Source organism: Callorhinus ursinus, unplaced genomic scaffold (assembly GCF_003265705.2).
Source record: "Callorhinus ursinus isolate GAN/ISIS: 27379988/994484 unplaced genomic scaffold, GSC_fseal_2.0 scaffold19, whole genome shotgun sequence".
NCBI classification, from domain to species: Eukaryota; Metazoa; Chordata; class Mammalia; order Carnivora; family Otariidae; genus Callorhinus; species Callorhinus ursinus.
This window is the reverse complement of record NW_027397081.1, coordinates 32699466-32715902: the sequence shown is the minus strand read 5'-3', so window position 1 is coordinate 32715902 and position 16437 is coordinate 32699466. Positions and strand designations below refer to the sequence as shown.

The 16437-nt window shown below is 36.2% G+C and overlaps 1 protein-coding gene across 1 annotated transcript in view; it reads left to right on the top strand.

The window, feature by feature from the left end:
* Nucleotides 1-16437, top strand: part of CNTN5 (contactin 5) — a 1102248-nt gene that overhangs the window by 1030790 nt on the left and 55021 nt on the right. Inside the window, exons 21-22 of the mRNA XM_073904019.1 lie at nt 44-114; nt 2205-2439. Of these exons, the coding sequence (XP_073760120.1) occupies nt 44-114; nt 2205-2439 (306 nt within the window). The remainder of the gene's footprint in view (nt 1-43; nt 115-2204; nt 2440-16437) is intronic.

Genomic DNA, 16437 nt, shown 5'->3' with positions numbered 1-16437 from the left:
TATCTATTTATTGTCCTCACTCTGGCCCATTTTTAATTCACAGTTCCAAAGACAGCACCCACCAATGTAAGTGGAAGAAGTGGAAGAAGGCATGAGTTAGTCATAGCCTGGGAGGTAAGAAAGCCTGTACTCAGATGTCAGAACTTGTTGATTCTTTAGGAAATAAGGCTACATATATAGGATCTGTATCTGGTACAGAGAGACTGAATAATTTCTGCTTAAATGAGGTTAAGAGACACTTTGACCATATATTACTCAGATGAGTATTGCCAACATGAACCTGTCTCATTTCATACTCAAACCCAGCTGACTTTTCTCCAAGTCTAAAGTATGTCTTCCTGCCATATAGGTTATCTCAGAATAAAGTTTGAATAATTAAAACAGATCCTCTCACAAACTACTTCAGGTGTTTGTTTGGCTTAGTTTTACATATAATTATTTCACAATTAAATAGCACCCTTACTAAAACCATTGGGGAGGAAGGAAATGACCACCAGTGCTTTTGTGGCACAGTGCCTGGGTTATCTCATTTAACCCATAAAGCAACCCTATTAGTAAAGATAATAATTTTTCCTCATTTTAAAAATTATGAAACTGAGGCACAGTTTAAGTACTCTTCCTAATCAGCAGTAGAATTGGGACTTCAATTGTGTTCTCTTGTCTCTATCACCATGTGTTCTCTGAAGTTTCTTCTATAAAGGAGGCAGGGAAGAGGGGTGTAAGAGATACATTTATTTCCCATGAAGCCACTTTCCTTTCATTGATGTTAGAATACCTTATTATCAAATATAACATGTAGCTTACAGAATTATGCCCTAGAACGTGAAAATGTAAAGGAGATGGAATGTGTCTACTGGAGCAAAGTGAACAAATCCACTATAGTCTCTAAAACAATGATCAAATGTACAGAAAAATGTTTCCCAGTAAGAAATCTTCCATGAGCATATACTCTGTTCTGCTATTCTGTCCATCCCTCTCTTCAGTAAAAATTTATTTCTGATTTTTTACTTCTGCGGAGGAATTAACTTCCCAATACCTGAACTTCACTGAAGTCAAATCTCTCTAAAGAGAACTTCCTTCCCTAGTAGCTTCACATCTTAGCCCCAGCTGCTAAAACAAGAATACCATGGCCTGGGGGTGACTTATGAATGACAGAAATGTATTTCTCACAGTTCTGGAGCCTAGAAATTTAGGATCAAGTCACCAGCAGATCCCAGTCTGGTGAGAGCCATCTGGTTGAGATTTCTACCTCATATTTGGTTATAAGAGTTAAATGGTTAACAGATGGCTATTTTCTCACTGTACCCTCACAGAGGGGCTAGAGGGTCACTACTCCCATTCATAAGGGCTCTGCCTTCGTAATTTAATAACCTACCAAAATCCTCATCACACTGGGGGTTAGGATTTCATTATATGAATTTTGGTGGGATATAAAAGCTTGGTCTATAGAACTTTGATATAATAGGCTTTGTCTCTCTTCCTCTACTCAATACAGTTTTTCCTGAAATCAAAATTCAAAAGAAAAAAAACATGTTTCAGCAAGTATTTATTGGGTATCTATGTGTCAAGCATCAGCTAGGTAGTGGTTGGTGACTGCTCCTTTGACTAACTAGTCAATCACAGTTACTCCTTTCTATGCTGTGGAGTTTGCACCTGGTTAACACATTTAAATGTAAGCATATAGTATAACAATTACTTGAACAAATATTCTTTTCTATTTTTTTCACATTAGTAAAACACAAAAGCAAATGAAAAAGAAAACACTACAAAAAAAGGTCTTACATTAATATTTCCTGTTTTTTCTGCACAAAGGTCTCTGCAGAGCACTTCTAGCAACAGATTTTTCTGACCACCAGACCAACAGTTTTCCCCAACATGCTACATTCTAGTGTGGAATGTTCATTTTCATATACATGACTAAATAGTTTAAATTTGTTTCACTTCAAGAGTTTTCAGTACCCTTGATACTCTTCTTAAATACTAACTGATATTATTTAAATTTTTATCTTTTGCTTTAAACCCCTTTTAAGTTTCCAAAGACTACTAAGTGATTGTGCTATATTGGCTTCCAGGGTAGCATTACACACTTGAAAGTCTCCTTTTCTCTGGTTATCCATAATTTAAAAAAAAATAATAAAGTTTGGAAAAAGTGGCTTTTTTAATCAGTTATTTTGCTGATAATTAATTGCATTTTTCTTCTTTAGCCAGTATCTGAAGAGTTTCAGAATGGGGAAGGCTTTGGCTATATTGTGGCTTTCAGGCCCAATGGAACACGTGGCTGGAAGGAAAAAATGGTGACATCCTCTGAAGCTTCAAAATTCATTTATCGAGATGAAAGTGTTCCTCCTCTCACTCCCTTTGAAGTGAAGGTTGGCGTTTATAACAATAAAGGAGATGGACCTTTCAGTCAGATTGTGGTTATCTGCTCAGCTGAAGGAGGTCAGTTTCTTTATCCCTATTATTTACATTCCACACTTTATTATGGGTGATATATGGATATTATATCGATGAGACATTTTTGCACACATATCAGAAAATACAGATATACCAAAAGAAAATAAAACTAATCCATATTTTCATTATACTTTTTAGATATATTTTTCCAAATAATTTTTATTTAAAAAAATTTGAGCATTCCACACATGTTGCCTTATGTTCTTCACTCCTAAACAATATATGGCAAATATATTTTCATGATAACAATATTAATAACATCTACAGTGTATTCTTTCCTCTGGATAGACATTTAACCAATCATTCTTGGTTTTTAAATTTACACAATATTATATTTTAACCCACTAAATTTAAATGTATGTGAAATAAATTTAAATAAATACTCCATTTATGTGACCAATAAATATTTATTACTAACCTCATACACAAAACATCATACTGATAAAGAAGTATCAGACAGGGCTTTCTGTTGAAAATTTTTCACATATTACATCATGAAATTCCCATGAAAATCTTTTCCAATAGTCATTATTATCCCCATTATAGAGAAAGAAATTGAAGTTAAAAAGTTAAGAAACTTGCTAAAGGTTATACACCTTGTAACTGAAAATTAAACCTGAGTCTATCTAATCATTAAATCCTTGATTTTTCTCTAACATGCTGTTTTCATATGCATAACTACATTTAATTCTCAAGATAAAACTACTAGGTATGCAGGACTTACTAAGCAATATACCCATTTTACAAATGAGTAAACTGTAAAACTGTGACTTATTTATGGTTACAGTCAGGTGGTAGTGCTGAAGTGTGAACTCAGCTTCATACAAAAATGCAATTTTCTTTTTTTCCCTTTAAATTTTATTCATTGTTATGTAAATCGCCACACATTACATCATTAGTTTTTGATGTAGTGTTCCATGATTCATTGTTTGTGCATAACACCCAGTGCTCCATGCAGAACGTGCCCTCTTTAATACCCATCACCAGGCTAACCCATCCTCCCACCCCCCTCCACTCTAGAACCCTCACTTTGTTTTTAGAGTCCATTGTCTCTCATGGTTCATCTCCCCCTCCAGTATCCCCCCTTCATTCTTCCCCTCCTGCTATCTTCTTCTCTTTTTTTTTTTTCTTAACATCTATTGCATTATTTGTTTCAGAGGTACAGGTCTGTGATTCAACAGTCTTACACAATCCACAGCACTCACCATAGCACATACCCTCCCCAATGTCTATCACTCAGCCACCCCATCCCTCCCACACCCCACCACTCCAGCAACCCTCAGTTTGTTTCCTGAGATTAAGAATTCCTCATATCAGTGAGGTCATATGATACATGTCTTTCTCTGATTGACTATTTCACTCAGCATAACACCCTCCAGTTCCATCCACATCATTGCAAATGGCAAGATCTCATTCCTTTTGATGGCTGCATAATATTCCATTGTATATATATACCACATCTTCTTTATCCATTCATCTGTCGATGGACATCTTGGCTCTTTCCACAGCAAAAATGCAATTTTCTGAAAGAGATAGTATGATAGATCTAATCCCCTAAGGTGAGTTTTTTCTCTTAGTCTTTCTTCTACTCAAGTGCAGAATTTCAACTGGCCCTGCTAACAAAAACAATGCCTCATATTCCCTAAATTTGACAAATGATTGAGAAAATGTTCCGCCAAAGATAGCACTCTTTTGACCTAATAAACATTATTAAGATAAACTGGAACTTTGATACTTTTTTGTACCCACTTATGTGACTTATTTAAATAACTTAAGAGAATTATCTTTTGGGTACTGTGAGCTAGATGGCATGGGCGGGGGGAGAAAATAAATAAGGTCATCTGAATATTGAAGCACAAAGATAGTATTTGATTTATGTAAGTTGCAGTTTTTCAATACAAGTTGCCCTGAGGTTTTTTAATATATAGCCAAATTCTGAAGCAGAAGCAGAAAGTTTATCCTAGTGTAATAATGATCAGGAAAGTGAAGAATTAAGTAATAACTAGGAATCATATGTGTTCCAGTGAGATACCCAGGAACTTAGCATATCAAGTGTCTGATGTGTTTCCAGTTACAGCGGAGATACCATATTACTCAAATTATTTAATTTAATTCTTACAATCAAATATGAGGTAGAAATCTCAAACCCCAATCTACTTTTCAGGAAGCTGAGGCTCAGAGAAGTAAAGTAACATGCTCCAATTCACACCAGAAAGTAAGAGAGTTGTAAGTAACTATAGTAAGTGACAGAACTGGGATTTGAACCCACATCTGTATGACTCCAAAGCTCATGTTTTTAACCACTACCCTATACTGTCTCATCAGGAGGGTATATAATAATAATATTTTGTCATTTTACTATATTATATATAATCATACTTTACACTATTTGTTACTGTAAAAATCTATTTTGAAGTATATATTTTATTCAGGAAATGCATCTTCTGGTTGCTTTAACATTTCTTCGACCTAATTATCAAGCACATAACCCCAAAGGTTACATAAGGTAAATTGGAGAGGTTTGTGAATATGCTTTGTATAGTAACACCAGTATTGACTTTAATAAATCAAGATTTGTACATTCCTTGTCAACCTTTGCTTTGAAATTAAATTATCACAATCACTGTGCATTGTTTATACTGTGTTTCTTTAGACTTGAAATAGCTTGCCTTTGGAGATTACACTTTCAAGTTAGATAGGAAATATGCATATCTTCTTTTAAAGGCACTGAGGTCATTGCTATATTCATAGTAACACTTCATTTATTTTGGTCGATTGACATATAAATGATACCAGGCAAATTAAATCTAGATAGTCTGCTTTTGTTCTTTTTTCCAATTTTTAAAAATATTTATTTATTTATTTGAGAGCAAGAGGGAGAGAGGAAGAGCACAAGAGTGGGAGGAGAGGGGGAGGGAGAAGCAGACTCTCTGCGGAGCAAGGAGCCCAATGCGGCCCTGGATTCCAGGACCCCAAGATCATGACCTGAGCCAAAGGCAGACACTTAACTGACTAAGCCACCCAGGCACCCCTGCTTTTGTTCTGACAACAAAATTAAAACATATATTTGGCATTGCTCACTAGTTAAATTGACTAATTTGGAAATTTATGTGTAAATAAGAGTAAAATTTTAGCATCATTAAATTGTGTAACTAGGAAAGATAGGACAATGGAAAGGAAGAGCATTTGCCTGAAATGGGCAGAGTTTCAATCTGCTCACACTGACTAAAATTTTGCAATTTATCCACCTCTCTGCACCTTATCTTCCTCCACTTTAAAAATGAAAGTCCTGAACTAGAACATCTCTAGAAGCCATTACAAATCTGAATCTGAAAGTTTATCAATTTATTCCATAATTTTAAATACTCTAAATTTTAATTTTCCCAGGTAGGAAAAATTACTTTACTTTAAAAGAAGTGAAGATTTTGAATAGTAAAACATTTTTTAAAAGAGTCAAGGACTGTAATGAACTGGTAAAATAATATATTGTATTCATGTCAGTGCAAGTTCCGCTCCTCTATGTCTGGGGACAATCATACAGATTCAAAGTGTGCCTTTGGGGCGCCTGGGTGGCTCAGTTGGTTAAGCAACTGCCTTCAGCTCAGGTCATGATCCTGGAGTCCCAGGATCGAGTCCCACATCGGGCTCCCTGCTCAGCGGGGAGTTTGCTTCTCCCTCTGACCCTCTTCCCTCTCATGCTCTCTACCATTCTCTCTCTCTCTCTCTCAATAAATAAATAAAAATCTTTAAAAAAAAAGTGTGCCTTTGTCATCATACTCTTGCCCAAAGCCCAACTGATCTGATTAAGACTGTAGTTCTCCATAAGATAAATTCTGCCCCTTTTTTCTTCCATCAACCTAGTCCACTTGCTTATCACCTCAAAAGCCCACCATATTCTTTGACAAAATAAAGAACAAGAGGATTGGGGCTGGCATTCTGTCTCTGTTCACGGGCATATTTCTTCCTCTTCATATCAAGATGACTAGCTGCCTGGAGTACTATGGAGAAGCCACCTTTTCTCAGCTTACACCAAGTCAGGAAGAAAACATGTGCCACCAGAACTCATGTTGTTTGGAAAGAAGCAAGGACTTCAAGACAAACCTTACAATACTAGTTCTCAACTCATTTTCCAGTGGTAGATGATGATGGATGACATTCACATTCAGAGCTCACCTCTATAATTAGTTATGTGCATTCCTTATACCTTCCATCCCTTTCTTTTCCTCTCAAGAAAGTCAATTGGGATGAGAGTGAGAATTACATTATTATAGGGAAAATTTTGAAAGTGATCTTTTAGTAAAATAACTCATCATTTATAATATTGATATTTGATAAATCCCTTGGGAAATGACCTTGACTCTTGTGACTCTGAAGTGGAAAGCTGTCCTAGAATATTATCAGAAAAGCTCCAAAATGATTCTTCTGCTAATGCTCTTGAGCCTTGGAAACCTTTCAAGATTTCCACAACAGAAGTAACCCTGCATGACTCTAGATAACCCTTCCATGCACCTTGCACAATTATCTATATATATATCTCTCTATATATCTATATAGAGATATATATATCAATTATATATTTATATAATATATATTTATATTATATATCTATATATATCAATTATCTATACTTTTTAAACCAGGCAAAATGTGCATTATCATCTTGATTTGACCTCAAATCTCTACGGTATGCTGTAATCCTATACAATACCCTCATTCTGAAACAATTCTAATTTTTTTAAATGATAGCAAAGTTGTAACAGTGATTTATAATGCATGGTAGATTTTTTAAATATGAAAAATCCAATTGGCTTTCACTTCTATATATCTAGAAATACTTTTTAGTCAAACTTATATCCATTTTCCACTTGGTTCTTCTTACTATAGTTTTGAAAGGAAAAGAAACTGAGCATTCACTTACATATAATAGAAAAATAGAGGGAATTTTGATATAGATTAATTATAGTTTGAAAGATTTATTTATTTGTGATAAGCCTTAGCTTTCTTTAGTTTATTTGGTTTTTGCCTTGTATGTAAAAATTATGCTGCTTTTACTTTTATTAAAACAAGAAGTCTCTCCTCATTTGCAGAAAATGATATGCAATTATCTCCTCGCAAATGGAGCTACTACAGCTCAAATTAAAACCCAGCATTCATGAGGCGTTATTCTCCAGATCAATTCCTAGCTGAAACTGAACTCAGTGGGATTTATGTGAACTTGAAAATTAATAAATTGGCATATTAGTTGTAAAATACAAGAAATAATTTCCTGTCTTTGCCAGATGATCCATTTGGATTAATGCCTGTAAAAGTTCAACTACAGCTGTCTTCACTGAATTTTTAAATAATGAAACCATAACCCTTTCTCCCAAGGAGTTTATTAAACTTTCCTTTGATTAATGCTGTTGCCCACCCCTCCTGGGAAGTCAGATGTATAATCAATATTACAAGCACATCCCCCCATATTACTTGGAAAACTCCAGCTGCTAAGTCACTTAATACAAATGTATCATCTAAATTTATGAACATGGTAATGCTGTTCAAAATTTTTAATCTGACAGAAACTGAAATCTATCAATAAGCTTGTCCACTTTATATCCCAAGACTGGAGTGAAGGAGTTAGCCATGGCCTAATTAATATCATCATAAGTAAAAGAAAAAAAAAGAAATCTTTTTAAGTCTTTGAATCTATTAGACATAGCACTAGTACAGTCTCTGAAATAAGTCCCTGAATTTTCATCAAAATTACCTGAGTATAATGGAAGTGAGAGTGGCAGAAAACACCCTATGATTTACAGATCAGGAGAGTTTTAGAAATACCTGAATGTGACAGGATCTATGAGAAGCAGTGCAGCTGTGGTTCAGCATTATTAAAAATTCCATGAAACAGGAATAAAAGGAGCTGATAGTAAGTAGAGTTAAATAGGAGATGACAGGGGTTTAGGTGGCTTCTGACAAGACTTAGAGTAGAGAGCCCAAGTAGGGACCCTGACATCAATATTCTTGAGAGAAGTTAGGTGTGGTAGGGCAAGAAGAAAAGAAAGCAGGAGCACAAGGAAAAGCATTAGGTGTGTAAACATAGATGTGTGCAGAGAAGTGGGACAGCATGGTACTTAGGACCTGATTGCCTTGTTGAAATCCTCTCTCCACCTTCTAGCAGCTGTGTGACCTTGGGCAAGTTGCTTGACTCTGCCTTTCAATATCTTTATCGGCAGAAATAGTGATTAATAATAGGGTTCTTGAAGGATTAATGAATTCATGAAAAGAATTTTGAATAATGCTAGGCACGTATCAAATCCTCAATAAATGGTAATTATTATCACCTTTGGTTGTTCCCCTCATCTGTTTGTTGTTGTTTGTTTTTAATTGTATTCCAATCTGTTCCTCTGTCAGTTATTTGGAAGTAATTGAGCAGCAAGAAAATGAACTCTATGTTCCCTCCAAAATCTCTTCTGGGCCTCAAAACTGATTCTAAGAAATACGCTGCCTTGGTACCCATGTAAAAACAACAGAGGAAAGAGTACTTGAGACCTGAGTTCTAGTTGGGGTTCTTTCAGAGCCAGAAGCAGAATTTAGATATATCAACCTGTGTACATGTCACATTTTCATCTGCAAAATGAGAATATGGATCTAAAACTTATGTCCATAACTCAAAAGCCTATAGAGTTCAGGTAAGAGATATAAATAAGTGAAGTAGTCCCAGTGTGAGATAATAGGTAGTGGTAGGGACTCTGGCAAACCTAAAAGACTATGCCCTGACTAATGGGACCAACAGCTAATTCTCATCTACCAACACCCACGAATTCAGGCTTGGTATCACCAATTTTTTCCTAAAGAAGCCAGAAATTCTTATTTTTATATGAAATGTTAGAATAAATTAATTCATTATTGGGTCATACCAAACATGACTAAACACCCACTGACCATCCATTTATGACCTTTGATCCAAGTGACTATCTAAAATTCTTTTTAGTTACCTTCCATTACTCAGTTATAATGGGATACCCAAACAGAACAGCTAGTTCCAATCCAAACTACAATTCTGTGATCTAGTCAGTTACTTTTGCTTACAAAAAAACCTTTCAATCCATGGTTATAACAATACACACTGAAACTTCTGGAAGTAAACTGACTGAGATCACTTTTTTTACATGCTGAAATTTCTAATTTAGATCAACCTGGGTTTACTTCTGATACTATTTACATCCAGAAGGTGAAACAAATAAAAATGACTCTTCAGTTCTTGTTTGATTCATCTACCTTCATTCAATTAGATGCAATTATAATATTAGCCCCCAAGAATGCATCTGTGAAATGTCTGTTTGGGTTTGATCCTGATTTAAAATCCTCAGAGCTTTTAAATAGAAATTCTGGGTGTTTGTTTAGGAAATAGGTTTCTGAATATTTTTTCTTTTTTAAAAAACTTTTCTATTTTTTAAAACTTTCTTATTTCTATTTGAGAAGTACTTAAGGTTGTGCAGTGCTACAGAAAGCTGAAAGAGAAATTATTCCTTTCTCTAAAGATAAAGAGGGATAGAAAGACTTCTACCCAACCACTGTTTGGTGCTTCTAAAATTATTTATCTCCCTGCAATCTTCTTTGACAAAGATGTAATTGCCTCAATAATAAAAAAAGCTGAAAGAAGGCATGTGGCACACAAATCTCTGCAATGCATTCATTTAAAAAGATAAGCAAAACTGCTTGTGAATAACAAATGATACCCAAAGTGTGGCTGTCCTTGAAATAAATCATACCTTAAATCCTGGAGCTCAGGTTGTACATACCTTAAAAACATCAGCATTTCCTTTCATTTACTTGCAAAATCAAGAATTTTAACTCCTATTAAGTAGCAATGAAAAAAATCTTGTGGCAAGTCTGGTGATCAGAATTCTAGAATGAAATAGAAGCTTTCCCCAGAATTTTTTTTTTTTAAATCACGTAGATGCCAGATAATAGGAAGTGGGAAAGTAGAGTGATGGAAACCAGTGGGCAAAAGAAAATAATAAAAAATATTCAAAAGGTTATGCTAAGTGAAATAAGTCAGGCAGAGAAAGACAATTATCATATGGTTTCACTCATATGTGGAACATAAGGAATAGCTTGGAGGACCACAGGGGAAGGGAGGGAAAACTGAATGGGAAGAAATCAGAGAGGGAGACAAACCATGAGAGACTCTGGACTCCAGGAACCAAACTGAGGGTTACAGAAGGAAGGGTGGTAGGGGGATGAGGTAACCGGGTGATGGGTATTAAGGACGGTGCATGTGGTGATGAGCACTGGGTGTTATACGCAACTAATGAATCGTTGAACACTACATCAAGAACTAACGATGTACTATATGCTGGCTAATTAAACATAATAACAATAAAAAAAAGAAAATGCTATTTAAAAATTAGAAAAATATATATATTCAAAAGGTGACAGAATGAGAAATTATAATTTATACCATGGCTGGAATTAATGTCAGCTCCTATGTAAGATTAATGTGAATTTACTAAAACACTTAGAATTAACACAATTATAGCATGTGATTTTAATGAGTTTTATCAAAAGAAAATCATTGCTCGGTACAAACATGTACCGTTGGAAAAGTTTTTCCTGAGTTTCTTTTACAGTAACAAGGGTAGATGTTTTTCATTGATAATTTTCATTTAGTAATATATAAAGTTTCTCCAGGTAGATGAGTAACTACCTTTCATTAGAAAAAAGGAAGATCTCAGAAAATGGTTATAATTCCTTTAATATCTCTAATAATGATTTTAAATATCTTACATACAACTCTTGGCTTTGACATATAGGTCTCTGAATTTTAACAAACAAACAAAAACATTTTTGAAAGATTAATCTGATGTCTTACCAGTGATATGGGGTTAGTATTAAAGTCTCTACAATTTTTTTTCATAATTTTTTATTTTTATGTTAATCACCATACATTACATCATTAGTTTTTGATGTAGTGTTCCATGATTCATTGTTTGTGCATAACACCCAGTGCTCCATGCAGAATGTGCCCTCTTTAATACGCATCACTAGGCTAACCCACCCCCCCGCCCCCATCCACTTTAGAACCCTCAGTTTGTTTTTCAGAGTCCATTGTCTCTAATGGTTCGTCTCCCCCTCTGACTTACTCCCCTTCATTCTTCCCCTCCTGCTATCTTTTTCTTCTTTTTTTTTTCTTAACATATATTACATTATTTGTTTCAGAAGTACAGATCCGTGATTAATCAGTCTTGTACAATTGACAGTGCTCACCATAGCACATAGCCTCCGCAATGTCTATCACCCAGCCACCGAATCCCTCCCAGCCCCCACCAATCCAGCAACTGTCAGTTTCTTTCCTGAGATTAAGAATTCCTCATATCAGTCACGTGATATGATACATATCTTTCTCTGATTGACTTATTTCACTCAGCAAAACACCCTCCAGTTCCATCAACATCGTTGCAAATGGCAAGATCTCATTCCTTTTGATGGCTGCATAATATTCCATTGTGTATATATACCACTTCTTCTTTATCCATTCATCTGTCGATGGACATCTTGGCTCTTTCCACAGTTTGGCTATTGTGGACATTGCTGCTATAAACATCGGGGTGCACGTACCCCTTCGGATCCCTACATTTGTATCTTTGTGGTAAATACCCAGTAGTACAATTGCTGGATCGTATGGTAGCTCTATTTTCAACTGTTTGAGAAACCTCCATAATGTTTTCCAGAGTGGTTGCACCAGCTTACATTCCCACCAACAGTGTAGGAGGGTTCCCCTTTCTCCACATCTCCGCGAACATCTGTCGTTTCCTGACTTGTTAATTTTAGCAATTTTAACTGGTGTGAGGTGGTATCTCATGGAGGTTTTGATTTGGATTTCCCTGATGCTGAGCGATGTTGAGCACTTTTTCATGTGTCTGTTGGCCATTTGGATGTCTTCTTTGGAAAAATGTCTGTTCATGTCTTCTGCCCATTTCTTGATTGGATTATTTGTTCTTTGAGTGTTGAGTTTGATAAGTTCTTTATAGATTTTGGATACTAACCCTTTATGTGATATGTGATTTGCAAATATTTTCTCCCATTCTGTCGGTTGTCTTTTGGATTTGTGGACTATTTCTTTTGCTGTTCAAAAGCTTTTTATCTTGATGAAATCCCAATAGTTCATTTTTGCCCTGGCTTCCCCTGCCTTTGGCAAAGTTTCTAGGAAGAAGTTGCTGCGGCTGAGGTCGAAGAGGTTGCTACCTGTATTCTCCTTTAGGATTTTGATGGACTCCTCTCTCACGTTTAGATCTTTCAACCATTTGGAGTCTATTTTTGTGTGTGGTGTAAGGAAATGGCCCAGTTTCATTCTTCTGCATGTGGCTGTCCAATTTTCCCAACACCATTTGTTGAAGAGACTCTCTTTTTTCCATTGGAAATTCTTTCCTGCTTTGTCAAAGATGAGTTGACCATAAAGTTGAGGGTCCATTTCTGGGCTCTCGATTCTGTTCCATTGATCTATGTGTCTGTTTTTATACCAATACCATACTGTCTTGATGATGACAGCTTTGTAATAGAGCTGGAAGTCCAGAATGGTGATGCTGCCAGCTTTGCTTTTCTTTTTCAAGATTCCTCTGGCTATTCGGGGTCTCTTCTGTTTCCATACAAATTTTAGGATTATTTGTTCCATTTCTTTGAAAAAAGTAGATGCTATTTTGATGGGGATTGCATTGAATGTGTAGATGGCTCTAGGTAGCATTGACATCTTCACAATGTTTGTTCTTCCAATCCATGAGCATGGAACGTTTTTCGATTTCTTTGTGTCTTCTTCAATTTCTTTCATGAGTATTTTATACTTTTCTGAGTACAGATCCTTTGCCTCTTTGGTTAAATTTATTCCTAAGGATCCCGGAGTCCCGGGATCGAGTCCCACATCGGGCTCCCTGCTCGGCGAGGAGCCTGCTTCTCCCTCTGGCCCTCACCTCGCCTGCTTCTCCCTCTGGCCCTCACCCCTCTCGTGTACTCTCTCTCTCATTCTCGCTCTCTCTAATAAATAAATAAATCTTTAAAAAAAAAATTTATTCCTAGGTATCTTATGGTTTTGGGTGCAATTGTAAATGGGATCGACTCCTTGATTTGTCTCTCTTCTGTCTTGTTGTTGGTGTATAGGAATGCCACTGATTTCTGTGCATTGATTTTATATCCTGCTACTTTACTGAATTCCTGTATGAGTTCTAGCAGTTTTGGGGTGGAGTCTTTTGGGTTTTCCACATACAGCATCATATCATCTGCAAAGAGTGAGAGTTTGACTTCCTCTTTGCAGATTTGGATGCTTTTGATTTCTTTTTGTTGTCTGATTGCTGTGGCTAGGACTTCTCATACTATGTTGAATAGCAGTGGTGATAGTGGACATGCCTGCTGCACTCCTGACCTTAGGGAAAAAGCTCTCAGCTTTTCCCCATTGACAATGGTATTTGCTGTAGGTTTTTCATAGATGGCTTTTATGATGTTGAGGTATGTACCCTCTATCCCTATACTCTGAAAAGTTTTAATCAAGAAAGGATGCTCTACTTTGTCAAATGCTTTTTCTGCATCTATTGAGAGGATCATATGATTCTTGTCCTTTCTTTTGTTAATGTGTTGTATCACGTCGATTGATTTGCGGATGTTGACCTGCCTTGCAGCCCAGGGATAAATCCTACTTGGTCATGGTGAATAATCCTTTTAATGGACTGTTGGATCCAATTGGCTAGTATTTTGGTGAGAATTATTGCAACCATGTTCATCAAGGATATTGGTCTGTAATTTTCCTTTTTGATGGGGTCTTTGTCTGGTTTTGGGATCAAGGTAGTGGTGGCCTCATAAAATGAATTTGGAAGTTTTCCTTCCATTTCTATTTTTTGGACAGTTTCAGGAGAATAGTATTAATTCTTCTTGAAATGTCTGATAGAATTCCCCTGGGAAGCCATCTGGCCCTGGGCTTTTGTTTGTTGGGAGATTTTTGATGACTGTTTCAATTTCCTTAGTGGCTATAGGTCTGCTCATGTTTTCTATTTCTTCCTAGTTCAATTTTGGTAGTTGATACCTCTCTAGGAATGCACCCATTTCTTCCAGGTTATTTAATTTGCTGGCATAGAATTGCTCTTAACATGTTCTTATAATTGTTTGTATTTCTTTGGTGTTGGTTGTGATCTCTCCTCTTTCATTCATGATTTTGTTGATTTGGGTCATTTCTGTTTTCTTTTTGAGAAGCCTGGCCAGGGGTTTATCAATCTTGTTAATTCTTTCAAAGAACCAGCTCCTAGTTTCGTTGATCTGTTCTACTGTTCTTTTGGTTTCTATTTCATTGATTTCTGCTCTGATCTTTATGATTTCTCTTCTCCTGCTGGGTTTAGGCTTTATTTGCTGTTCTTTCTCCAGCTCCTTTAGGTGTAGGGTTAGGTTGTGTATTTGAGACCTTTCTTGATTCTTGAGAAAGGCTTGTATTGCTATATACTTTCCTCGCAGGACTGCCTTTGCTATATCCCAAAGATTTTGAACAGTTGTGTTTTTATTTTCATTGGTTTCCGTGAATTTTTTAATTCTTCTTTAATTTCCTGGTTGACCCATTCATTCTTTAGTAGGATGCTCTTTAGCCTCCATGTATTTGAGTCTTTCTGACTTTCCTCTTGTGATTGAGTTCTAGTTTCAAAGCACATGGTCTGAAAATATGCAGGGAATAATCCCAATCTTTTGGTACCGGTTGAGACCTGATTTGTGATTAGGATGTGATCAATTCTGGAGAGTGTTCCATGGGCACTAGAGAAGAATGTGTATTCCGTTGCTTTGGGATGGAATATTCTGAATATGTCTGTGAAGTCCATTTGGTCCAGTGTTTCATTTAAAGTCTTTATTTGCTTGTTGATCTTGTGCTTAGATGATCTTCCATTTCAGTTAGGGGGGTGTTAATGTCACCCACTATTATTGTATTGTTGTCAATGTGTTTCTTTGCTTTGGTTATTAATTGCCTTATATATTTGGCTGCTCCCACATTAGGGGCATAGATATTTACAATTGTTAGATCTTCTTCTTGGATCGACCCTTGAAGTAGGATATAGTGTCCTTCTTCATCTCTTATTACAATCTTTGTTTTAAAATCTAATTTGTCTGCTATAAGGATTGCCACCCCAGCTTTCTTTGGTGTCCATTAGCATGGTAAATGGTTTTCCACGCCTTCACTTTCATTCTGGGGGTGTCTTTGGGTCTAAAATGAGTCTCTTGCAGACAGCATAATGATGGATCTTGTTTTTTAATCCAATCTGATAGCCTGTGTCTTTTGATTGGGGCTTTTAGTCCATTTAAATTCAGGGTAATTATTGAAAGGTATGAATTTAGTGCCATTGTATTGCCTGTAAGGTGACTGTTACTGTTTATTGTCTGTGTTCCTTTCTGATCTATGCTGCTTTTAGGCTCTCTTTTTGCTTAGAAGACCTGTTTCAATATTTCTAATAGGGCTGGTTTTGTGTTTGCAAATTCCTTTAGTTTTTGTTTGTTCTGGAAGCTTTTTATCTCTCCTTCTATTTTCATTGATAGCCTAGCTGGATATAGTATTCTTGGCTGCATATTTTTCTCATTTAGTGCTATGAAGATACCATGCCAGTCCTTTCTGGCCTGCCAGGTCTCTGTGGATACGTCTGTTGCCAGTCTAATGTTTCTACCATTGTAGGTTACATATCTCTTCTCCTGAGCTGCTTTCAGGATTTTCTCTTTGTCTCTGAGACTCGTAATTTTACTCTTAGATGTCGGGGTGTTGCCCTATTTTTATTGATTTTGAGAGGGGTTCTCTGTGCCTCCTGGATTTTGATGCCTGTTTCCTTCCTCACATTAGGGAAGTTCTCTGCTATTATTTGCTCCAATATTCTTTCTGCCCCTCTCTCTCTTTCTTCCTCTTCTGGGATCCCAATTATTCTAATGTTGTTTCGTCTTATCATACCGCTTATCTCTCGAATTCTGCCCTCGTGATCCTGTAGTTGTTTCTCT